At 46.1% G+C, this 25,693-nt stretch overlaps 2 protein-coding genes across 2 annotated transcripts in view; one reads left to right on the top strand and one right to left on the bottom strand.

The window, feature by feature from the left end:
• The window catches only part of Efhc1 (EF-hand domain containing 1), a 37,575-nt gene extending 21,715 nt beyond the window's left edge, over positions 1 to 15,860 (top strand). The window contains exons 8-11 of the mRNA XM_059281903.1: positions 993 to 1,206; positions 1,838 to 2,012; positions 13,786 to 13,996; positions 15,635 to 15,860. Coding sequence (XP_059137886.1) covers positions 993 to 1,206; positions 1,838 to 2,012; positions 13,786 to 13,996; positions 15,635 to 15,706 — 672 coding nt within the window. The 3' untranslated portion in view covers positions 15,707 to 15,860. The remainder of the gene's footprint in view (positions 1 to 992; positions 1,207 to 1,837; positions 2,013 to 13,785; positions 13,997 to 15,634) is intronic.
• A 4,083-nt stretch (positions 15,861 to 19,943) lies between these two features.
• The window catches only part of Tram2 (translocation associated membrane protein 2), an 80,032-nt gene continuing 74,282 nt past the window's right edge, over positions 19,944 to 25,693 (bottom strand). Inside the window, exon 11 of the mRNA XM_059282306.1 lies at positions 19,944 to 25,177. Within this exon, the coding sequence (XP_059138289.1) occupies positions 25,104 to 25,177 (74 nt within the window). The 3' untranslated portion in view covers positions 19,944 to 25,103. The remainder of the gene's footprint in view (positions 25,178 to 25,693) is intronic.

Genomic DNA, 25,693 nt, shown 5'->3' with positions numbered 1-25,693 from the left:
CCTATAGCTGCCTTGCTGTTGTTGTTGTTGTTTTCTTTTTCCCACAGCAGTAGAAAAGCAATACAATCACTCTGTGGGAGGGACATAGCTTTGAATGTACATGTAGTTCACTGGAATGTCAGAGTTCTTAGACTCTCCAGTAGTGAATGTCATGGCAAATAGGTAACCCCGGATGTTGATCTACTTCCTGACCTGAAGTTCAAGGCTACAAAGCCAATTTATTCTCAATCGATGAGACCCACAAGGGTGGAGCTATTTTCCCTGCCTCGGCTGAGCTTCTTAGCATCTTCACTTCCTAGTCTGTCAACATCCCCAGCCCTCCTGCTCTCCACAGCTGCTCCTTGGAGCGGTCTCTACCCCCTAGGTCTGTGGCAGGCTGACTCAGCTCCATACTTGTGTATGTGGCCTGTTCTCAGGCCTCCAGATAGCTCAGTTTTAAAGCCGCAGATTCTCAAAATTGTGCCCAGCCGCTGCCCTCTGAACTGGGGATTCCTTCGTACTGTAGTTGAGCCTTGTGAAGGCTGTGGACTTGTCATGTTCCCTGGCTTACCTTTTGGGTGAGACTTCTCCCCCGGCTGTGAAGCCGCGTGGCTGGCTGGGGAGATGTGCTCAGGCTGGTTTTTTCCCAGGGCTTTGCTCCTGGGATTCTCTTCTGCATCTTAGCATCCATCTTGTGAATTGCTGAAGCTCTTCCTCTCCTCTGTCTTTGGACTCCTCAAGACAACATTTTAAAGCCATGGGGTTCTTAAATAGAAACCCAGAGTTTTCTTCTTGTGAAAACCTAGAAGATCTGCCAGCACTGGGCCTACACTCCCACAAGTCAGCAGTCCACGGGAGTTGAGTTAGGGTGGCCTCCCTTCCCACAGTGAAGCCTGGCTGTCCCAGCCCAGACCCTCAACACGCGGCAGGTTTATATGCATCCAGCTTGATTTCATTTGGGGGTTCTTGGAAAGATCATGGACCTTGATATTCTCTTTTCTCCATCTTCCTAGGAGTCCCCTATCCCAGAAGACAAAACCCGTCGCTTTGTCTTCTCTTATTTTCTTGCCACTGATATGATCAGTATCTTTGAGCCTCCTGTTCGAAATTCCGGTATCATCGGGGGCAAGTTCCTGGGCAGGACTAAAGTTGTTAAACCGTTCTCTTCAGTTGACAACCCCGTCTACTATGGACCAGGTGACTTCTTCATCGGTGCCGTGATTGAGGGTAAGTCTAAACATGGCTCCGAGTTTCCTGTTGGCTTGGAAAATGGATTCTTCACAGCTATGACTTAATGCATTCTTAAGGCTTATCAGAAGCAATCGGGCTGTGTTCTGACTGAGATGGTGCTAATATGACTATTTCTTCTTAATCTCCTTGCTTATCAGGTACACTCTAAATTAACTGAGTTTGTTGATACTACATTGTTGTATATATTGGCTCCATTTGTTAGATGTTAACATAAGAAACCCGAGGAAACCACTGAATATTAATGTATATAAGCTGTTCAAAATTCACTAGTCTGGCCAGATGTGATAGCACACACCTTTAATCTCAGCACTTGGGAGGCAGAGGCAGGTGGATCTCTGTGAGTTCAAGGCCAGCCTGGTGTACATTGTGAGGTCCAGGACAGCCAGGACTTTGTAGAGAGACTTTTTGTCTCAAAAAAAAATAAATAAATAAAACCAAACAAACAAACAAATAAACGAAACAAAACCACCACAACAAAACAAAACACTTCACTAGTTGGCCACAAATGATTAACTGTGGATCTATTGCTAACAGGTTAACATTATTTTGCTCCTGACTGCATGAGAGAAGCAAAGCGGAACTAAGTGTAACACTACTCTCTCCTCAGTGTTCGGCCATCGATTCATCATCCTTGATACAGATGAGTATGTTTTAAAATACATGGAGAGCAACGCTTCCCAGTATTCAGCAGAAGCCCTCGCCTCAATCCAGAACCGTATCCGAAAGGATGCTCCCACACAGGATGCTCCCCCACAGGATGTTCTTGCACCAGGATCAGAAAGGTATGTTTGACTGCCTTGGGTAAGGATTTGGCACATGCAAGCTGTTTAGAAAGCAACCCCACCCTGTATGTGTTGTGTTTATGTGGTATATGTGCACATGTGTGCATAGGTACATACAGGCACACATGCTTGTTCACTCATGTGCAGAGGAGAATGTTAAGTATCCTGTTCGGTCATGCTATGCCGTAATTCTTTGAGGCAGAGCCTCTCACTAAGTCTGGATTTAGGCTGGTGGCCAGCAACCCAAGGATCCCCTTGTCTCTGCTCCCCACAGCACTGGGGTTGAAGGTGCAGCCACATTCAAGGTTTTTTGGTTTGTTTCTATACAAGTGCTGGGACCTGAGCTGCTCATTCCTGAATGCTCACGCAGCAAGCATTCTGACCCACTGAGTCATCCCTGCAAAATCCTAGAAAGTAATTCTTGTCGAAATAGATGCATAGTGATGTTTTAGGATTTCAACTTTTCTTTACCAGGTTGGAGTTGCCAGGCAAATGTAGATGGTTTCTTGGGCTCAAAATAATAACTACCGTCTTAGAAATTTTCCAGTTTCCCCCCCTGCAGCAAATAATTATTGAACGAATGCCTGCCATATCTGCTTCAGATGTGATCACTAGGCTACTGGCCTGATCAGTAAACAAAATAGATAAGAAATAGCTGTCTTTCTGGACTGAGCTAAACAGGAATTGATAGAGAGTAATACAAGTAGATCATACAAGATAATCAGTGATAAATACCATACAAAAATAAGGCAAATGTATGTGGCAAGCATTTCTGGAGGTTGGCAGTGGTTTGCACATGCTTGGCAGAGGGGAGCCACTTTCGAGGGCAACTCTGAGCAAACCCTTGAAGGGAAGCGAGTTCTCTGGGTAGCTGTGTAGATGTGGGACAGGTGAGTACAGAGCCTGCCAGGTAGCGTGCTCCACTTAGCATGCTCAAGTAACTGGATAGAGCAGTGAGAGTGGCTGTAGGAGGTGAGATGAGGAGGGGTAAGTGCTGAAATTAGAAAATTAATGGGAAAAAAAAACTGCAAAGAAAAATTAACAAGGAGCTGAACTGCACTGGGAATCTCTGAGTAGAGGAGGATCCGGGTCTGACATACGCTTTTGTAGGACTAGCCCGCTGCCACGTTGATACTCCCATCAGAGCCACACGTGGTGGTTCCAACCTAATTCTAGCCCTTGGGAGGTACAGTCAGAAGGCTCAAGAGTTTCAAGGCCAGCCTCAGCTACATAGAGAGTTTGAGGCCAGCCTGAGCTATGTGAGATTGAGAAGGAGTAGGAGGGAAGAGAAAGAGGGTGTGCAAGAGAGATGGGGAGGGAGATTAGAAACAATACTGTAGAAGATGGCAGAGCATGAAGGCCAGAGAAGTGAAGAAGTGATCTAATTGACTGAGCCAATGTGACGAAAGATAAGTTACGCAGGGCATGTGAGAGTACTAGAAGAGTTAAAGAAGGTTCTAAGATGGGGGCCTGAGCAGCAGGACGGACTTACTGTCTGTCGCCTGAGATAGGGACAGTGAGAACTGGGTAAAGGAGTTTGTTAGGGGACTGTGGTAGAGACTTGGGTTTGGAGTGTATTTTATATTTAGGAGATAAAATAGAACCAGGTGTGTGCTGGCATTATGCAGGGGACTGAGGACTTCAATGAGACTTCCAGCAGAGTTAGGTAGGAAAGCTCAAAAGAGGTAGATGTAAGGGAGGATGGGGGGCACTCTAGATAAAATGTACACACCGTGTTTATGAGGAGGTTTGTTCAAAGGAGGACAGAGAAAGGGGACCGTAGCTAGCAGAGGAGGTAAAGTCAGCGGAAAATTGTGTTTTGTGTTTGGTTTAAGATGGAAAAAAATACAAGCAAAAAAATACAAAAATACAAAAGCCGCCTGCCTGCCTTTGATCCCATCTATCAGGAGGCCAAGCAGAGCTATTGTGAATTTGAGGTCATCACAGGCAAAGACCCTGTCTCAAACAACAAAATCATATTGGTGCATGTTAAAATTCTGTGGGGAGGAACTGACAGATGTGTGAGAGATGGGCAGAGTTGCTGAAGTGTGAGAGACAGGATGGATGGGATTTAGCAGTGGAGAGAACTTGGTGCTAGGTAGAAGCACTATATCTAGGGCAATCATCCTAAAAAATGTTAGTTTCAGGACACTCGTGATTGAAATAATACTGTAGACCTGTATTAGTTATTTTTCTGTTGCTGTGGTAAAATGCTATGACTAAGGCAACTTCCAGAAGGAAGAGTTTATGTGGCTTATGGTATTCCCTCTTATTCCAGAGGGGTAAGAGTCCATTGTGGGGGTGGGGGAGGCATAACAGGAAGTAGCAGGCATGATGTCAGGGGCAGGAGACACATCTTCTAGTGTGAGGGCCAGGCAAAGAGAATGAACCGGAAGTGGGGTGAGACGATAAGCACTCGATCTCCACCTCCAGTGCCGGACCTGCTGCAGCAAGGCTCCACCTCACAAAGGTTCCACAACCTCCCCAAACAGTGCCACTAGCTGGGGACCAAGTGATCAAATCCATGAGCCTATGGGGGACTGTGTTAGCCAGAGTTCTCTAGAGGAACACAGCTTACAGAATATATATATATATATATATATATATATATATATATATATATATATATATTCTGAATATAGATATATGAATATAACTCTCATATATACATGAGAGGGGGGGTTTATTAGAGTGGTTTACAGGCTGTGGTCCAGCTAGTCCAACAATGGCTGTCTACCAACAGAAGATCCAAGCATCCAGTAGTTGTTCAGTATACAAGGCTGGATGTCTCAGCTGGTCTTCAGGATGCACCAGAATCCCAAAGAACTAGGGATGTTCTGCAATTCCAGTGAAGAAATAGACTTGCCATTGAGACCAAGGTCAAGCAGGCAAAGAGAACAAGTTTCCTTCTTCTGTGTCCTTGATATAGGATGGATGCAGAAGGTGTGGCCCAGATTAAAGGAGGATCTTCCCACCTGAAAACATCTAATTAAAAAAATCTCTCACAGGTGTACCCAGATGCTTGGGTTTTAGTTAGTTCCAGATGTAGTCAAGTTGACAACAAAAAATAGCCATCACAGGAACATTTTTTTCATTCAAACCATAACAAGATCATTAAGAACTTTTAATCTGTTCATATTTAGCATATTAGAAATTATCTCTGAAATGTAAAAATACTTTTGTAGAATATACTAACAAAGGTAACTTTTTTAGATAGAGTTGCATGTGTTCCCAACTAACCTTGAAACTGATATGGAGCTGAGGCTGACCTAGAATTATGATCCTCCTGCCTCTGCCTCCCACTTGATGGGACTACAGGTGTGTGCACTTCCAGTCCTGGTTTTATATGGGGCTGGGAATCGAATCCAGGGCCTCACACATGCTAGCCAAGCACACTATGAACTGAGCCACAAAAAGAGAACAATCTCTGTGGAAAATAACTATGTTTTCTGTTTTCCAAACAAAAACAACTATTGGGAAGAATTTCACTTTAATTTTTTGAGAATACCTTTAATGTCTGGTTTTCTTAAGAGAAGACAGCTGAATTTTTATGTTTTTAAATTCAGCCCAGAAAAAAAAAACTTTATTGTGAAATATTTGGGAAAATTTGTGTATGCTTGTGGAGGAAGAGGAGGGAAAAGATAAACAGTAGTGGTGTTGTTATTTTTCACCTTGGAGAACCTTCCAAGGGCCTTGGAAGACCGCAGCAGTCCAGGCACTATTCTTAGAAACTTTGATGTTGAACATGAAGTCGGAACCTAAGGGAACAGACACACATAGACAGAAAAATGTGGTTGGGAAGCCCTTCTAAGGGTTTGTGTTAGTGTGAAGTACAGTAGGAATTTGTGAGATGTGTTATTTTATTGAACATATAGATTATATATCAAACGTAAGGGAAATGAACACCTAAAAATTAAAATACAGTGTTATTTTACTACAGCAACAGAAAAAAATAGGACCAATTCTAATCTACATTCACCATCAATTGAAAAATGTATCTTAATTCCAGAGATGTTACATGTGGGGAAAATCTGTCATTGTGTCAGCAGGTAGTGTAGTTAGGCACAGCTTTCTGGGCGGCCTGGGGAGCTCTCTTCAGGGTCCTCTGCTCAGCAGCAGCCAGAACCCCAGGCTGATGAAAAGAATTTCCAGGCCAGCCAGTGTGAAGCAAAGCTGAGATTTGTTTATGAAAAGAGAGATTTTTATGTAGATTTAAGCAAAGGCATAGAGGAGGGACAGAAAGAGGGAGGAAGAAGAAGAGAGAGAGCATGGGGAGGAGGAAGGGGGAGGAGAGAGGGAGAGAGGAAGAGGAGAGAACAGAAGCGGGGAGAGAAGGAGGATGGAGGAGAGGTTTGAAGAAAAAGACTGTTATACATTCCCTAGAGAGGGTCCAGGATTCTGAGGGGAGAGTCATATTTAAGTATATTAATAATAGTGCATATGTTAATATTAGTATATTATAATTATAATATATTAATAATAGTGGCTACTAAAAACACATTACTCAAAGGATTTGAGAGATTAAAATATTTTGGTATAATTATTTTCTCTAAAGAACTCTCCTTGCCAGACTTTAGGGCACAGGCCTGTGGCCTAGCTGCTCACATCTTCAAGGCACGCCTGACGGAGTTAGTGAAACCATGTCTCAAAAATAAAATGAGACTGAGGATGTCGCTCAGAGGTAGAGAACTCGCTAGCATGTGTGAGGTCTGGTGTTTAATCTCCAGAGTTGCAAAAGTACATAGATAAATAAACAGAACTCTTCCTTATTAACTGAGGTTATCAAGCGGTTTATGAGATGCATTATAAATGTTTAAAGAGGAGAAAGGAGTTCTGAGCAAACCGCAGGCCCCGCAAGGTCAAAGGGATTCTTACTATATCATAGGTCACGAGGAGCCAAGGCACATGTCTGGATTATAAACCTGTTCATTATCTCGTGAGATTTTTCTCAAAAATGCAACTTCAAGTCCTTTGCCGGTGACTTGATGCCATTCGGTGAGAGGCTTAATCCAGGTACCCGAGGGTGAGGGTTTTCACCCTCTCCCTTCTCCCTTTCACTGCCCGGTCTTTCCACCCTGGCTCGTGAGAACTGAAGTAGTGTGGCTGTCCAGGAAGGTGGGAGGCGGCATGGTGAGCACTAAGGGCCCACTTGGTATTCATGGCCATTATGTTCAATTCAGCTCCTTCTCAAAAGGGTCCCCTTCTATTCTCCTGTGTCTGTGCAAATACCAGCAGACCCTGGGAGCTATTTGCTCAAGCATGCTACCAGCAAAACCTCATTTTATATCAGGCAGCGAGGAAAAGTGCACGAGGGCTCAGACCTCTATTACCATAAAAGGAAGGGAGAGCAGGTGCTGGACTAAGAGGTCTGCTGCTGTCCCTGTTCCCGTCCTCACTTCCGTCAGTTGTCCTCTGTGAGAGGAAATGTGTGACGATGACAAATCCTGAGGTCACACTCCTGTGTCTTCAAGCCCTTCCCGCTTTGGCCCTTTCCCTACCCCAATCTATAACGAACCCTGCAGTAGGAAGTGCACATCCTTCGTTCAGCTAATCTCAAGAGGTTCCCAACAATCAGCAGGCCTGTGTATTTTCTTTTGTTTTGTTCGAGACAGGGTTTCTCTGTGTAGCCCTGGCTGTCCTGGAACTCACTCTGTAGTCAATGGTTGGCCTTGAACTCGGAGAGGTCCGCTTGCCTCTGCCTCCGGAGTGGGGTGCTGGGATTAAAGTCACTGTCTAGATTAGGTCTGTGTATTTTTATGGTAGGTGACAATTCCAACAGGATGGATTTTTGAGCAGCTAGCCATTGTTTTCTCTGGGCCAGAAAATTGGTGTAGCATATAGGAAATTAACTGAATACTGATTTCAGCTTGAAGTTCTTAGGGAGTAAGGGATCTCCTTTGCAATTGAAAAAAAATATTCTTTTATGTGTATGGAAGTTTTGCCTGCACATATATCTGTGCACCATGTACGTGCCTGGTACCCAGAGCCTGGAATAAGGCATGGGAGCCCCTAGAAATGGAGTCATAGATGGTTGTGAGCCCCCATCTGGGGGCTGAGCACTGAACCCAGGACCTCTGAAAGAGTAGCCAGTGTCTTAACCACGGAGCCATCTCTCCAGGCCTTTCTTCCTTTGCAATTTTGTGAACTCAGATTTAAGGATAAAAACATGCACATGCCCATAAGCCCACTTTGATCACAGAATCTGTCTGTATGGCCATCATGAACACACATCTGTATACAGACCACATCCTCTCTTTAGCAGACTCTTTTGTGTCCTTCAACTTCAGGTGGACCCCCTTTCCTACTCAGTGAGTCTTTCGTCCTTCCTCCCTCCCTTGGTGTTTCCAGGTAGTCTCTGTTAGAATTCCTGGTCACTCCCCTAGCTGCATGAGTGCACATGCACAGTTCAGTAGCCAAGTTAGGGGCCTTACGTCTTACATCATCCGTGCACAGCGTGGTCACGCAATCTGCGCATGCGTGGCATAGCGCCGTAAGCCCACATGGCGCATGTGCAGGGAAATCCTTAAAAAGCCCGTCACAGACACCACCCCCCCCCCCCCCCCCGCCGCCATGTTTCTTCACGGGCAAAAGTAAGCCTTAAAAAACAAAAGTCAAATGTGAGATAAAGCAACCCAGTGGGTACTTCCCCCATTCTCCCGTCTTTACTTCAGAACGTCCACGTGATCATCCTCTTTCACCTTCTCCAAATGCAAGGCTTCTATTGTGCATCTGTGATCATTTTCTCCCTGACTGCTTGAGAATCCAGACACTCTTCATGAATTGCTTTCTTGAAGGTCATTGATGGTTTTCAAACATAATCGTCTCACTTACACATTAGTTGAGCAGATATTTGCGCTTGTCCCCTGCGTTAGACTTGACATTCATACTAGCTTAAGCAAATATGTGAGACAATCGGGGGCTGCGATCTAGAGCAGAGGCTGGCAAGCTTTTGTTTGCAGAGGCTCGGATGCTGAGTGATTCAGTCATAGCGTCTCTTGGGAATACTCAACCCCACCCTTCCAGCATGAAAGCAGCCACAGACAAAGGTAAACGAATAAGAGCAGGTGTGTTCCAATAGACCTTTCCAAATAAAGAGCAGTTGTCAGCTAGATTTGTCCCGTTCCACAGTTTCCTGACCCCTCCCCTCCCGGTTAGCTTGTTTGGTGGACAAACAGTATTAATTACTCTTTACCACCCTCTTTTGGAAACCTCTGCTTTGATCTGGGGAATCAGAGTCTGGTGTCCCCCCTCTGAGAACCCGTCAGGTGCATCTTTTACATTGTCCGGGTTGCTGTTTCTCAAGATCCTGCATCTGTCCTCCTGCTTGCCTCCTTAACTCTCTATGATACGGTGTGAGTCCCTCTCTGTCCTAGCCATTCTCCTGAATTGATGCCTGCATTCTTTTTTCTCTGTTTACGGTATCTTTTGAAATGCTGGTTACAACTGAAAAGCCATCTGTCACTTCCTCTCCCAGCACACCTGCCCCCCACCCTTTATGTCTCCTTATTCTCCTCTAAGGTTGAGCTAATGAGCTGTGATGACGTGGGAATCACCAGCACAGTGCCTGGTAGAGAAGAGCCTGTCAACACAGGTTAGCTCCACCCTCTCTCTCCTTGACAGGACCCTTATATTTTAAACCATATCCAATAAACTATTGTGTTCTTTAGTTTGACCCTCCAATGCCTCTTGCTTCTGATCTCTCATTTTCAGTATCACTACCTCTCTTGACTTAATGCAGACTGTCAGTGAGGTTGCACTTGGTACCCACAACAGTAACAGCAGAACAATCTCCCATTGGCTTATGCTTTTCATATCCTACAATAGCTGGAGGCAGACAACACTTGTTCTCAGCTGGAGACAGGAGTTCAAAGCCAACCTGCACTGTATGAGATCCTGTGTCAAAAAAACAAACAAACAAATGAAAACAAAACAAAAACAACCAACCAACCAAACAAACAAAACTATAATTCATTAAAATTTAAAAAGTCCTTCCCAGAATCTACCAGAAACCTACCAAGTTTTTTAATTTCATTGCCTAGGCCATGAAACACTTTGCCAAACCAATACTAGAAAAATCAAATATTGAGAAGAACTCTGGCCTTAAACAAATCTCTACTGAAATCCAAGCCAAAAAAAAAAAAAGAAAGAAAAAAGAAAAAAACAAAACCAACCAACAGTTCATCAATTTAAATTCTTGTATGAAAAAATATAAACAATATGTGAATTCAGTTGTAAAAGGCAGACAGACACTTTAAAAAACTACAAAATAAACTGGTTTTAGGAAAATAATCATTCGAAAACATCTAAATGATATTCAGAAAAACTTAAGAAATTAATTTTGAGCCAGGCGGTGGTGGCGCACGCCTTTAATTCCAGTACTCGGGAGGCAGAGCCAGGCGGATCTCTGTGAGTTCGAGGCCAGCCTGGGCTACCAAGTGAGTTCCAGGAAAGGCGCAAAGCTACACAGAGAAACCCTGTCTCGAAAAACCAAAAAAAAAAAAAAAAAAATTAATTTCGAAATAGAAACGAGGCCAAATATTTTAAAGTGTTATATAAAGCATCTATGAACAAAGGCAGCAAAAGCATTTGGGAGAAGCAGCCGGCCCTTAGGGAACACCCACACCCACACAGGTATCCAGGAGGGGCTTTGGAACACCCGCACCCACACAGGGGCGGGCTTTGGCGTGAATTAAGCAGCATACCCGTTACCATCCACCCACATTTCTTCCATGCTGCATGGGTGTTTTCTCTGCTGTTTGAAGGAAATGAGTGTCTGGATTCTCCTGGGAAGAGAGAGCTACTGTCTTTCCCCCAAATGATCTGATATAAAATTATAACTTCAGTCATATGTATTCAGATATGTGACAGGCAGGAGACCTTACCTCCTGAGAGCGTGTGGAGATGGAGGTTTGGGTGCTTCCTGTCACTAAAATGGCCCCCTGCCTATATGAATCTGATGATCACATTATGCTTCTGTAATAAGTGATTCAAGGGACCCTTTCTATACTGGGGGAATTTTATGACCCTTATTGTTTTTACCTTGCTATAACAGTAATATCTGCTTAAAATTGAAGGGAGTAAACCTGGTTTGGTGGTACACACTTGTAATACCAGTGCTGGAAGCTTTGCAGGGGAACGGGAGTTAAGGGCTAGCATGGGCTACATATACATAGTGAAAGGTCTCAAAAACAAGAACAAGGAAAACAAAACAGAGGTAATAAAACTTAGGTTACAAAAGCTGGAGTAAGCACAACCATTTGAAACAAAAAACTCATAAACCAGAGATGACTGCTTCTAATATTTTGTTGTTTAATATTCATATAAAATATAATACTTTTGAGGGCTATTTACTGGCTTTTGCAGTCTGTCGTTAACATTTCAGATATCTTAGAATGTTTATGAAGCATCAATAGTTTAATGCTTTAAGTAAGCATTACATTCACGTTTTCCATGTACTTCTACCCTCTGTTTCACAGGTGACTATGGCTTTCTGTCTGTCTGTCTGTCTCTGTCTCTCTGTCTCTCTCTCTCTCTCTCTCTCTCTCTCTCTCTCTCTCTCTCTCTCTCTCTCTCTCTCTCTCCAGGTTTCTCTGTGTAACAGTTCTGGCTCTATCCTGGAACTCATTCTGTAGACCAGGCTGGCCTCAAACTCAGAGATCCACCTGCTTCTGCCTCCTGAGTGCTGGGATTAAAGGTGTGCACTACCACCACCCAGCTAGACTATAACTTTCATTTAAAAAAAAAGATTTAGTTTTACTTTTGTGTATGTGTCCGTGAGAGGGTTTGCACATGTGAGTGCAGGGCCCAGAGAACAGAAGAGGGTGTTGGCTTCCCTTAGAGCTAGAGTTCTGAGCTGCTGGACTGACTTCAGGTCATCTTAAAAGCAGGATGCATTTTTAACTGCTGAGTCATTTCTCCAGCCCCATGTTTTTGTTTTTGTTTAATTTACTTTTTAAATATTTGTTCATTAGTGTGTTTTACCTGTGTGTATATATGTGTATCACATGGGTGCCTGGTGCCCACAGAGGTCAGAAAAAGGCATCAGATCCCCTGGAACTGGAGTTGCATGTGGTTGTGAGCCACCGTGGTGTGGGTGCTGGAAACAGAACCCAAGGCCTCTGCAGGAACAGCAAGTGCTTTAAACTGCTGAGTCCAGCCCCGCACTCTGTCTTTTCTTTCTAAAAGCAGCTTCCTTAAACAAAAAAGAAAATCCAAATATCTGTCTTTATACTGTGTAAGTTTTACCAGAGCCAGCACTCTGTCCACACTCAGGGGCCTCAGTGCTCACACTAACAACAGATTTTCTTCCTGCAGCGCGGCAGTGGTTTCGTCGTTACTGCATCACGTGATTAAAGTGTAAATTATTTAGCTCATTTCCTACTTTTGGACACTCAGGCTGATCAGTCTAGTGAACTGTCTTTTTGTGCAGTCCACGGTTCTTTCTCACGAGGTATTGTTTGAAATTCACTGCTAGGAGCTGGCCATGGTAGTGCACACCTTTAATCCCAGCACTCAGGAGGCAGAGGCAGGCAATCTCAATGTATTGGAGGCCATCCTTGTCTACATAGTTTAGGCCAGCTAGAACTTCACAGTAAGACTATGTCTCAAAAAAAAAAAAAAAAAAAAAAAATCCCGGAAGATCACACTACTTTTCACCTGCCCAGACCGCATAGTGGCAGCTTCAGGTTAACATGGAACTAGGGTTGGGTAGACGGCTCAACAGTAAAGTAACTCCCTGGCGACGGGAGTTCTACTCCTGGCATCCATGTAACAAACTGGCATCCCGAAACCATCTAACTCTGGCTCTGAGGGACCAGACACCTTCTTCCGGATGTATACACAACCACACACAAATGGAAGGTTAAAAACCAAAGTGAACCAGGAGCCAAGCTATACTGTTTTCAGCAATGAAGTTTGTGAATGTAATACACAAGAACAGCAGAGAAGCCATGGTGGGAGGGCCTCGGTGAGAGGGAACGAGGATCCAAAACTTGTTGAAAATGGGGGAGACACGAGTTCTGATCAGGCCTCTGATGTGGTATCGGGACTAGGTTTCAGCATCTTCAAGTCCATTTTCACATCACTGAAAAACGTAAGTGTAAGCACTTAGGAGGGTATTTTGTTCTGAAAGGATTTAGGAAGATGAGGGAGTCTTTGTTGGAGCTAACATTCTTTAGTTTTATAACTAGCTTCGTTCTCAGAGGTAGTACAGATTGAGCTTCTCCTTACTGTGTGTCCTGCTGGGAAGGGATAGCCATCCCTCTTCCCAGTGCTCTGTTACCAATCTCTCTGTGGTTTCCGTAACGCAAGGCCTGCACTGCTGCCCATCCCCAAGAGCGGTCTCCAAACGCCCACAGATGGCCTTTCACAAAACTCACTGAGAACTGAAGGAGGAATGTTAAAACTCTGATTCCTGTCTGCATAGTGACGTGCATAACTTCTAGGCACTCAGGCACTTGGGTCTGGATGAGATAATGTTAGTCTGCAACAGTAGAGGCCAACGTGATTCCCACAAATAGCAAATTGGGAAAGGCAGTACGTGAGAGCTGGCTCTTTGTGGTGGAGTGATTTTACTGATGGCAAAAAGGGACATAGTTCAAACACTGTCCCACATGAGGCCTTCTGTTGAGGTGGTTAGCTGTGTGTCAAAACTGATTGGCTTATTATTATTATTGATGCTTCCCAGATTTCACAAAATAAGAGCTTTGCTCACTGAGGTAAGATTGGTCAAGAATGAATATATTTATATCTGATCATGTCCTTCTCTTTACAGCATGCAAGCTACGGAGGAACCCAAGGCACAGGACCTGGATACCCTGATAGACACAATCCAGATGCACCTGAAAGACCATTCCTGCAAAGATAACCTCCGTGAAACATTTCAAATATACGACAAGGAGGAGTCAGGATTTGTGGACAAAGAGGTGTTCTTTAAAGTCTGTGACACTCTTAATATCCCAGTCAATGACTCCTTGATTAAGGAGGTCAGTATGAACGGTGGTTTGGGTTGACTGCACAGACTAAACACTGGTCATTCCTTCCTAAGGAGTTACAAGAATCAGATCTCCCGTTCTGTCCTGAGGACAGGATTTTCCACACCGCAGCATCAACTTCCTTTTCAAATTGTTGCTGCAGGGTGTCTCTTAAGAGGGGGCTGGGAACAGATAGCAGAGAAGTTGCTAGACTAGCATGTTAGAGATGGGGGGTAGCGTAGGTGATCATGAGGCACTAGCTGCTAAGAAGGAACCCGAAGATAAGTTAATAAACAGGATGTTTGTGGGCTCTGGGAGACTTCAAGGTCAGCCTGTCAGGATTAGCATGGAAGCTGGTACGACCACTGCCCAAGGCAGCAGTGTCTGTAGGGTAACAAGTTTCGCTGAAGATGGGGAGAAGGAATGGAAATGTTCCTCCTGGAACTTTTATGATTGCTAAATAAGGGTGTCATTCCTTTTATTCGCTACAAATCCTGATGGCCAGGACCCTGCTGGAAGTCAGAACAAAATTTACCCCACCCTGGCCAGGACTCTAGCTTCATATCAAGACACGCTCATTGATTAACAACATGGAGGCTTTATTGACCTTCCCGAAGATTTTCAAGCAAGAGGGAATGTTTGGAAATTAAGTTTCATTTAGGAAATGGTTTTGTTGAAGTAACTAGGTTAAGTAACTAGCATGGAGGGTCTTGTTTGGTCTTTTTGAGGACAGAATGTTGACAAGGAGTATGAGAGGAGGGCACCTGTTTGTGTGGGCTAAATACCTATTTAGCTCCAGAAGTCTTTGATTGACAGCATGGCTAATTCAGTTTTTATTTTCAAGTCATTCATACTGTGTGACATGGGAGCGAACATGAGAAAGGAACTGCAGCCATTGGGAAGTGGCATGTAGGGGCTGGGCAAGGCAGATGTTGTACAGACAACCGCAGCCATTCACTGTTACCATCACTGTTGAGTCCAGGGGACATTGAAAGCATGGCTAGACCTAGATCTTCTATTAGGCTGCAACAGCAGGAGCCTGCAGTTTAGGGGTGTTTGGTTCTTGGGAGGGGGCAAAATATTTATATTTGAATATAGCAATAAAAGTATTTTGGCCAGGCAGTGGTGGCACACGCCTTTAATCCCAGCACTCAGGAGGCAGAGCCAGGCAGATCTCTGTGAGTTCCATGCCAGCCTGGTCTACAGAGTGAGATCCAGGACAGGCACCATACACAGAGAAACCCTGTCTCGAAAAACAGCAGCAAAAAAAAGTATTTTGAAGCTGGGTTTGCTGGTACATGCTTGTATCTCAAAGTTTGGGATGCAGAGGCAGGAAGTTCATGAGTTCAAAGCCAATGGAGGCTACAAAGTGAGATACTGCCTCAGAAGATAAAGAAAAAAGGAAAGTGTTGTGATAATTACAACGCCCTTATAAATATGGATATTACTGCTGTGGTTTCACTATGTATAATATGGGGCTTAATGTCTGACCTACCTTCCAGGATCACAGGATTACTTTAGAGTCAACTGAGGATATAAAGGCTGAACTCTGTTTGGGTTGGCAAAACCTGGGGCTCCTTATGCGTAAGGGCGCTTGGCAGTTAAGCCGAAGGGAGCTCTGTCTCACCTATCTTGTTTGTTCCCTTGCAGTTAATCAGGATGTGTACCCACGGAGAAGGCAAGATTAACTACTATAACTTTATTCGAGCTTTCTCAAACTGAGCTGAACGAGAGAGTGCGATATGAATTGTTGGCACTGAACCGACATGGAGAAATCTACTGTGCGGGTATTTGCATCACTTCTGAACTTGTATTTCTTTTTTGGCTCTTCTATTTCACTATTACTAAAGTCTAAAGTAAATTGATTTTCAAAGAATGGAAGACTGGGGCCTTATTTGGAGTGGCAGAGGTACCGTGATAGTTTTAACTTATGGGGCCCAGGGGGTTCCAGAATTCGTCAAACAATACCCTGAATATGTGTGTAACGGTGCTTGGGATGAGGTTAACAGTTGGATTGGTAGACAAGGAAAACACATCTTAAAGTAAGGAGACCCCCAGCAGCAATTTGAAAACCTGACTAGAAACACAAACTGACCCACCCCTGAGTAAGAGAATCCCCCTGCCTGGCTGCCTTTCCATGGCCACACAGCCTTCTCTGGCCCTCAGTGGAAACTTCCCGTGTCCTGAGCATGCAGCCAGCAGACTGGAGCTGGACCCTCAGCTATGATCAGTTGGCAGGCGCAGCCCACACAAGCACACACACTCATTCATACCACCCCACAGCACACACAATTTGTTTTCTGATTCTTTGGAAAAGGTGAATACAGATGTAGAAGGAGGAAGCACGGAAGGAATGACAGACTCCTCGGGAAGCATTTGGGATGCTGAAAATAAAGTTCTCAGCGGCACTGTTGCTGGAGCTGAGGGCCTCTCTACCCACCCATCCACTTCCCTCAGTATTGTAGGGAGATATACTACATGCTTTTCAGGGTGTAATTCTAAGCCCATTAGTAGAATAAAAACTGGGAGCCTGAGGTCTGGTTCACTGGTAGAGTTCTTTTATAGTATCTGAAAAACCCAATGCCATCAAAAATAAAGTTTTAAAAAATAGTATGGTGTACATAGAATGATGCCTATTTTCATAAGATCTGTGTATTTACTGGGATATAATGTAAATATCTTTAGAAAAAAATTCCTTTTAGAAAGCTTCACCTGGGAGCCTTTGGTACTAGACCAGCCTAGTCCTTCCTCTGGCTGCTGTATCCCATTACTCACCTTGGGAATATGTAAGATGAGCTAAAGAATAGGACCAGGAAGCTGGAGAAGCAATGTATTGTTTCATTGGTTAGCAATATCATTTGCAGCCAGGCCTGGCTAAGTGGCATGTGCCAAAGACTGGCTTATTCTCACTCACAGGGCTCTGTTCTTGAGGGAGCGCTTACGTCATTTTCCAAAGAAATCCTGTGCATGGTCCCAGTCCCCAGCTGCTCAACTCTAAAGGCATACTCCTTAGGCACCTTTCCTTCCTCAGAAGGGTCTATTAGGGAGGTCAATTCCTTTCCTTTAGACGTACTTTACAAATCAGCCACCCCAAATATGCTTTCTAGAGTCCAGAGGACTGAGGCAGGGAGATTGCTCTGTGGGTAAAAGTGGTAGCTGTGAAATCCTGATGGCCTGAGTTCAAATCCCAGAATCCAAGTAAAACCTGCTTCAGTCCCACGCATCCATAATCCTAGCATTTCTTCAGTGGTATGAGAGGCAGAGACGGGAGTGTACCATCCCCAGGAAGCTCATAGGTGAGCTATCCCAGAGTGCCCAATGCAATGGCAATTGAGAGACTCTACCTCAACGTAGAAGACAGGGACTGACGTGACCACAACTGTCCTCTGCTTTCCATATGCACATCATAGCATGCCCCACACACTCAAATATATACACATGCACTAGAGATTTTCTAAACCTTTAAACTTGGGCAAGTTGAGCAACAGTACCCACAGCATTCTGAAAGCCCTCTGAGAAATCCATACTTTCTAGTCTCTGCTCAGCCATCCCTGTCTTCTATTGAAGAGGAAAGCCCACAGAAGCTATGGCCTGTTCCCTGGCAATCTCTCACAGATTTGCACAGTTAGTAGCATGTGGAAACGCTTCCTAACCTTTTTCCATTGGCTTTGGGCTTTTGCTGAACTAGAGGCGTTCTCTTTTAGATCTTCCTCTCCTTCTGTCTTAGTGTTCTATGCCGTGAAGAGACACCCCGATCACAGCAACTCTCACAAAGGAAAGCATTTAACTGGGGCTGGCTTATGGTTTCAGAGGTTTAGTCCATTGCCATCGTGGTGGGGAGCATGGCGGCAGACAGGCAGACCTGGTTGGGAGAAGGTGTTGGGAATTCTACCTCTAGATCCACAGGCAACAGGAAAAGAGAAGAGTGAGCCTCTGGGCTTGGCTTGGGCTTCTGAAACCTCAAAGCCTAACCCCCAGTGACATACTTCCTCCAACAAGGCCACACCTCCTCATCCCTCTCAAGTAGCTCCACTCCCTAATGACCAAGCATTCAAGTGTATGAGCCCATGGGGAGTCATTCCTAGTCCAACCACCACACCCTCCAATCTCAGTTCCGACCACTTATTATCTTTCCCACTAGCTAGCATCCAGACAGCTCTTTCTATTGCTCATTGTAGTGTCACAGAGAAAGGGGTCTTATGTGAGCCTGACACACTCATATTCCATAAGCTTGTTTCCTGTGCCTCATCCTACATCTTCCAAACTGACCCAAGATTGAGGAGATCTGAAAACAACTATCCTGACAGGGTCTGAGAGGTATTTCATAGAAGACCAGGGCTGAAGGGAATGTCTGTGGAAGCATCCTACTCACTGTTGGACTACAAAATCCGAGCAGATCACTTCTGCCTGAGCCCACGAATGGGAGCAGAACCACGAGATGACACTAAGTACTGTAAGCTACCGTCACAACTGGCATGCATCTGGAGGCCTGGGCTCAGGTGATGGATGCACAACACTAAGAGATGACCACCCCTTCAAATAAGCCACAGCACTACCAGTTACCACCTGCAGAGGCAGCACACCGGTAGCCACAGCCATTGGATTTAAATGAAGCTTGTGTTAAGACTAATAAGGATAGGTCATTGCTTCAGCACAGAAAAAAACAAAAAAAAAAAAAAAGCTGCCTTGTGGGTGAGACTGGCTTGGTGGTCACTGTTCAGTCCAGGTTCCATACCTCAAATACACCACTAGGGGGCCTTGAGCATACGGTCATAATTAGGGGGATTCCCTTCATGTCTACAAAGTTCCAGTACATTCAGGACAAACACATAAAGAAGATTTCTCTAAATACTATCTCCAAGGGCTCTTGGGTATGTGACTTTTTAATATCCTGTTGGCACATAAGTATAAGCATGTTTATTAAGATCAATTTAGCCAGGTGTGCAGGCCTGCCATCCCAGCACTTGGGCAGGAGGACTGCTTACGTCCAAGGCCAGTCTAGACGGGCAATGCGGTTGAGGTAAGCCGAGACTATATCACAAGACCAGGTCTCAAAAAAAAAAACAAACCAAAAACAAAGCCAACAATTTAAAAGTGGGCATGGTGGCACACACCTGGGATCCAAGCTCTTGGGTGGCAGAGGCTGGATTGCCATGAGTTTGAGCCAGCCTGGGCTAGGACACCGGCAACAGACCACCATTGGGAGCTATGTAGAGACACCCTGTCTCAAAAACAAATTACATATCATTTTATTTGTACCATGAACGTTAACACTGTTGCCAGCCACCTTATCCTGAGAAACAAAACTTGCAGGACACAGAAGAGAAACGGGCTAAGCTAACTGAGTTCACTGCGGGATAACACCCAGCATGCCATGCAGAGCAGGACAGAAACCATCTGCACCAGAGCTGGCTACCGTCAGCACGGCCCACTTTCACCTCAAGTCAGTCCCTGGGTGACGTTGACCCCTGTGGGTTTCCCTTGGCTAACCACCACCTGCAATTGCACTCAACCTCCTGAGCACTCCCCATGGATGGTTCTGGAAAATGCAGCTGCATGCAAGAGCAGGCTATTTACATGATGACGCCAGGCCCCCTGTTGCCACCATTCTTACTAAATTGGGACATTGCATTCATGCATCCCCTCCAAGCTGCATGACTTCACAGGACAGCAGTCCAAGTGGGAAGGCCTTCCTTGGGTGGATGGGTGGGTGGGTGGGTGGGGGACGACGGACATCCAGCTTACAAAACTTGCTAGGAAATTCCCTTTTCTATCTCATTGTTATAGATGAAATAAAAATGATGCATATTAAGCCAATTACTAGATAGTGAAAAATTTTAGACACAAAAGCTAAAGTTGACATGGACTCATTTTTTTTTCAAAGTGGAAACAAATGGAAGAATCAGGACTAAAAGATATTAGCATGTAAAAACACATCAGTGAGTTCTATCAGAAACCGTTACCACCAATAATTCTATGCCCTTTATTCAGGTATTTCAGAAAATATTTGATCATTTGTTTCAAAATGTACATTAAAAAAATTCATACAAAACTGTAGCTTGTTTCCAAAACCAGACAGAAACATAGGAAAAGGGACTTTGAAAAAAATGTCACCAAAAATAAAGACATCCCTCCCCCCCCAACCCTTTTACATGAAAGCATAAATACGCAGGTACACGTTTTCCTTGAGTTCCTTGTTGAATTTGGTCCATGACAGGAAACAGGCTAATGTAGAAAAACAGTCAACGTGTCCACATTTGCATTATGAGTTGCGCAGGGCACCGGCTCCTCAGCTCATTCTTCAGGTGCTTGTGAAACAGAGTAACTGAAAAGTGAAGTTTCATCACGCGCACAAATCTGTACCCAGAAGAATGATAGCACTCACCGCCACAGCCAGGTCCTGTGCGGGGACAGGGCTCACCACTGCGGCTGATTCTTGGAAAAAAATCTCTACCCTCCCCACAGGAACAAGAAACTCTGGAATGCCTTCAGCGGTGACAGTGATGCCGGCAACACCAGAGCAGACCTTATTCCCAGACATTGACAATGTCCCAGTCTGAGGATTTTTTTTTCAACTTTTTTTTTTTTTTTTTTTTTTAACAATATAAGAATTTCTAAGACGATACTGCACATTCTACAGGGTTGCCACAGAAACCCACCCAGGATCATGAGACTGACAGCAATATAAGGGAAGGGACTGACAGGTGTAAGGGATGATGACTACCCCTCCCATGGGTCCCCTCTCTCCCACTATGCAGGATACAGTAAGGGACAAAGGCCTGTGGGAAAGACCACTGGCTGGGAGGGTTATTGCACAACCCGGAGGAGGAGGAAAAGGAGGAGGAGCAGGAGCAGGAACAGGCAGGCATGCAAGGGTCAGGGAGGGAGGGTGTTGGTGCTAGGAACACAAGGTAACCCTGACAGGAACCCAGGAGCTTTGCAGCTACCAGACCAAAGGTACCCAAGCAGGTTACCGATGAGCTACGACTTGGAACCAGGAGTACAAGTGAACGCGTTCCTCATACAAACTTTGGGCTACCTGGAAGCAAAACAGGCGGGAAGAGGATGCCTTTTCTAACCTGGGGTGGTGGTGAGGAGACTGGAAGAGCAGGGCTTGCCACAGAGGGCCAGAGGTACAAAGAGGTGACCTTCCTCCCAACCCGCAAGCTTCCCTTATTAGACAGGAGGCATGGGTGCTTGCTGCTGGGCCACCTCACAGGCTTCCTTAGCCACCCAGCCAAGCCCAAAGGCAACAGACAAAGAGGAGAACACACGAGAGATCTAAGCATGAGGGAGAAGAGGGTCAGAACGAGTGAGGCAAAACTGTCAAACCATGTCCCTTTAACCTGGAGCTGTGCTGAGGTATGGTGTCATTGGCTGCATATGCCGGTCAGCCCTAGAGCCCTGGCAGTTGGGAGCTGGCCATACAGTACCAGTCAAGGCCACAAGGCAATATAAGGCACTTTTTACACAAGAGAACAAGGACCTGCGGAGGACAAGGAGAGCAAGTTTGCAGAGTCTGCTCGGGATGACTTTCCTTCTCATCTTTGGGGCTTCCAAAGGGTGCAGGATGGAATTAACCTTTGCACAAGGAGCAGGGTTGAAGGGTGAGAAGTCGGCGACAGCATCCTCCCAATGCTAACCGCGGGCTGGGGAGGGATCCTATAGATGTCTCCAAAAGTCTGACATTGATACTATTCCTCTTTTGAAGAAAGACCCCACAAGCTTGGGAGGCTGTGGGAGGGGGAGGACCACCTCACTGTCCTGACCCCCAGGCCTTACTCAAGTCCATTCCACAGCCGTGAAGAACAGAGGCCAGAGATCAAGAATGCAAATGTGTCTGCTGGAGACACGGAGGCCCTTAAGCAGAGAAAGTTAGCTATGCCTAGACCCTCTGCTTCCTCCCACGGCAGACTTCTGCAGACCCCACTGGGAAGGCTCAAGCCCATTAAAAACAAATACACACGAAGGCCTTCCCTAGCTGAAAGAGTCAGTGGGTTTGTTTAAGGATGCATGGAATCTAAGTGAGCATTGTAGACTTTTTGGAGAATGCACTCTTTCTGCTCCCAGTTTTTTTTTTTTTTTTTTTTAATCACTTAGGAAAAAATGCCAATGGGGACTAGGAAAGAGGTATCCACCTTCATGGGCTCTTATGGTCCCGGGTACTCCAAAAAAGCATGGTGTCAGGAGCATCTAAATTTAAGTGATTTAAGTTCACCCTTAGACAGGTCACATGGCGCTGTCCACAACCATTTAGGCACACAGGGTTAGGGCTGACTAGAATGGCAGAAAGCCTCCCTTCCTGGCTTTGGTCTGCTTCTCTTTTCCCCAGGATCACTGGGCTGTAGGAGGAGCACACAGAGCTTACTCATAGTGTTGGCGCCCAAGCCTGGACAACTTGTAAATAACCGTCCCATCACCAAACCTCTGCGCAGGGCAACGGGCAGCAGGGAACTCTCCATCCACCACTCCTGCCATAGATGCCTGCTGGCGTCCCAGGGATGCTGAGAGACAGACAGTGGCTGCTGAGGTAGAGATTGGCATCTTCTGGGTCTTGGTGGATGCTGCTAAGCATCTTCAACTTGGAGGAGCATGGCAGGGCCTTCACTAGGGTTGTGGCACTTTGGGGACAGGAGAGACTTCGAATGAGGCCACAGTGCCCAGATTAGAACAAGCTAGCTTGCATGCTCACAGGATGATGTAGAACTTAGTCACTGTAATTCTGGCAGCAGGATGTGTGCCAAGTTACCAAAGTCTTGGCTTTCCTACAACATCAATGCCAGAGAGGCTGGGGGGATGAGAAACTAGCCTATGGTTCTCCTAAGCCCCCAAACACTCCTGGAGTCAAGGCTGATGAGGTAACTGCCCTCGGTCTCAGGCCCTTTCTCTGAAAATGAACACTGTCCGAACTCCTAACCACTGACAAAACCCTTATGTTCTAGAAGAGACTACATCCATCCCAGCCATTGGATTCCTGGTAATACATCCAACAAACTAGCAACACAGGAAGCTTGCAAGACATTTAAGGAATGAAGCCACATCATGTCAGGCTTCCAAGTGTCCCAGGAAAGAACAACAAAAACCCACACACAGGGACGGGGCTGCTGTATCCAAGACATCAGCTGCTCTTTGTACCTCTGTTTCTCCAAGACCACCACATATCACATGCTCGCCACAAATATCAACAGCTCAGCCTGGGGACAAAGTTCTTGCCGAGAGCTGGCAAGGGCCTGCCAGTGACATAGCTTGGGAAGGGTCCAGGGGGACAGCGAGACTAATAGGATGAGGTGAATTTGGGGACCACTGGCTGAACCTCCACCCAGCTCTGGGCAGTGTCAGAAGCACGAGCTCAGTTACAATCACCACCAGGAGAGATGGGCTACACTGGCTAAAAAGGGCCAGATCAACTCTGTGGGGGTTGCCCAGGGAAGAGCCAGGGCAGGAGAGGCAGAGAATGGAGAAAGATACTTTCAAAATTCTGTCTGGCTTCCCAAGCACATGCAGAAGCAGCCAAGGGGATCTCATCCCTAGTCTGTACCCTTATCCTGGACATAGAGGGAGGGGAGAAATGCCACAGTGATGTTTGGAACCAAATTCCTCAAATACTGGTAAGTGAGACCTTACATACATTGTTAGTGACTCGGAGAGGGAAGCTGCCTTGGTGAAGACCCATCTCCCTGTTTAGGGGTACAAATTCAAGCTCTGGTCTCCACTACGATGTCAGAAGAAGACCAGCGTAATCAGGTTAACATTAACATTCCTCTGTCACCAAGAACGGCTCCCCTACACCAGCACGGAGTTCAGGGGCCCTTTGAAGCCCGTGCCGCCCTTCCGGAAGTCCTCACAAGGTACCACAAGGACCTGGTGACCACATCTTCAGGTAGAAGAGAGGAGAAAGAACACTGAAAGGAATGGAGCCATGGACTCCTGTGGACGTGGCTGTGTCTGCTCACACAGCCGGAAGAGTGACCCTGAGGCATCCCGTTATCAGGCATCAGCAAATGACATGATTTTAAAGAACACTCAGGTGAGGCCAGAGGAAGGGTGGCCAGGTGAGCACACGGGGCCAGAGGCTTCATGTTTCCGCAGCTAGAGAGATGACGGTCTAGGTTGTGTGTCTGGCCCCCGGTGGGGGCAGGTTGCTTCTGGACTTGGGAACGGCATGTTTTGGGACAGGTTTGTAACTGCTGTTTGGTTTGGTTTTAGACGCTGGTGAATGGGTTAAGGAAGTACATCAGCTGGTATGCTGGAGACAGTTCCAGATGGACGCTTCTGTCTCTCTCATTCAGCCACCTTTCCAGAAGAGGCAAGCCGCTCAACACGCTTTGCTCTTGCGACGGAAGTGGGAAGGCACGTCCTTCTTAGCACATCTCCCCCACCCCCGCCCCCCCCAGAGTGAAGGCAGGCTGGTTTCCAACTCAAACGCAGCGCGCTGGAAGCTCTTTGGAGTCCTGGGACTCAACAGTTAATTAACACTGTCTTTCTGGATTAAGTCACTGCGTCCCAAAGCAAACCACCTCGGGATGGGACGTGTAGAACCAGAGTCCTACATCTGGTCAGTCAGTCAGCACCAAGAATATTGTGGTCCGAGAGGGATGGCCTTTCCTCCTCCTGCCCATCCACGCAAAGGCCACCGAGGATCTGCCACCAGCTCTAGGGGAAGCTCCTTGGCAAGAGGCTTCCGGATGGACAGGTCCTGGGACTGATGGACAGGACTGCAATCTTAGCTCCCTTGCTCTCGGTGTAAAATATCAGAGAAATTGCACATTGAAGTCAGGAAGTGAGGAGAAAAAGAAGTAGCCATGAAGGAAGAGAAAGAGGAGAGCGAGAAAGATGGCTAGGAAAATCTAGGCCTCCGAGAAGACCCAATACAGGACAGAGGTGAGGCCACGAGGTGGCCCGAGGGAGCGAGAGAGGAAGGTTTTTGGTTTTATTGAAAATGGTTTATGGAAGAAGAGAAAGCCAAGAAGGTAGAGAGAGACTCCCCCTTTGATGCCAAGGTTTCTGCTGATGGAGATGGAGCTTGGCTAGGAGGATGGAGAGGCTGAGCTGGGGGCCAGGGTGTCTTGCCTCCCTGCTGGGCCCTCACCCAGTGGATCCTGTTCTCAGCACTTTGGCCTTAGGGAGACTTGAGTTTCTTAGTCCGTGGGGAGGTTCCGTTCTCGGCTTTCACCACGCCATTTTCATGGTAACCTGGGAATGGAGAGAGACACACGTGAGGTTACTGCTGAGACTGAGGTAGGAAAATGGAGGCATGGAGGGTGGGGAAGTCTGGTGGTTGGGGAGATGGCCGTGTGGCGTGCAGACCATCCAGGGAGGGACCAGGCTGGAGCCAATGGAAGCCAGCAGACAGTTCAGGGCGTGTTGCCGCCTGCCCTAGTGCCTTTGATGAGTGACTTTGCGTCAGGTGCTTAGTCTTGGACTATCTTTTAGTGGAGGAACAGGCAGCAGCCTACACTGAGCAATGACGGCTGCCACCTCTTAGCTCCTCCAGTGTCCTCAGTCTCTCAGTCCCGCAGAGGACCCATAGGTCTCAGCGACCGGGATGGTGACAGAGAGGAGAGATGGGGAGCAAGATGCCACAGGGACACCGCCTGACACCCCTTTTGTAGAACTGTGCGATCTTTTACTGAGAAAAGTATCTCCACAAACTCAGGCTGAGTTTCAGCCACACAGAAACCCCTCCTCCTAAACCCCCCCCCCCCCCCC

Source organism: Peromyscus eremicus, chromosome 16_21 (genome assembly GCF_949786415.1).
Source record: "Peromyscus eremicus chromosome 16_21, PerEre_H2_v1, whole genome shotgun sequence".
NCBI lineage: Eukaryota > Metazoa > Chordata > Mammalia > Rodentia > Cricetidae > Peromyscus > Peromyscus eremicus.
The sequence above is the reverse complement of the archived record's forward strand: the minus strand, read 5'-3'. Positions and strand labels throughout refer to the sequence as shown.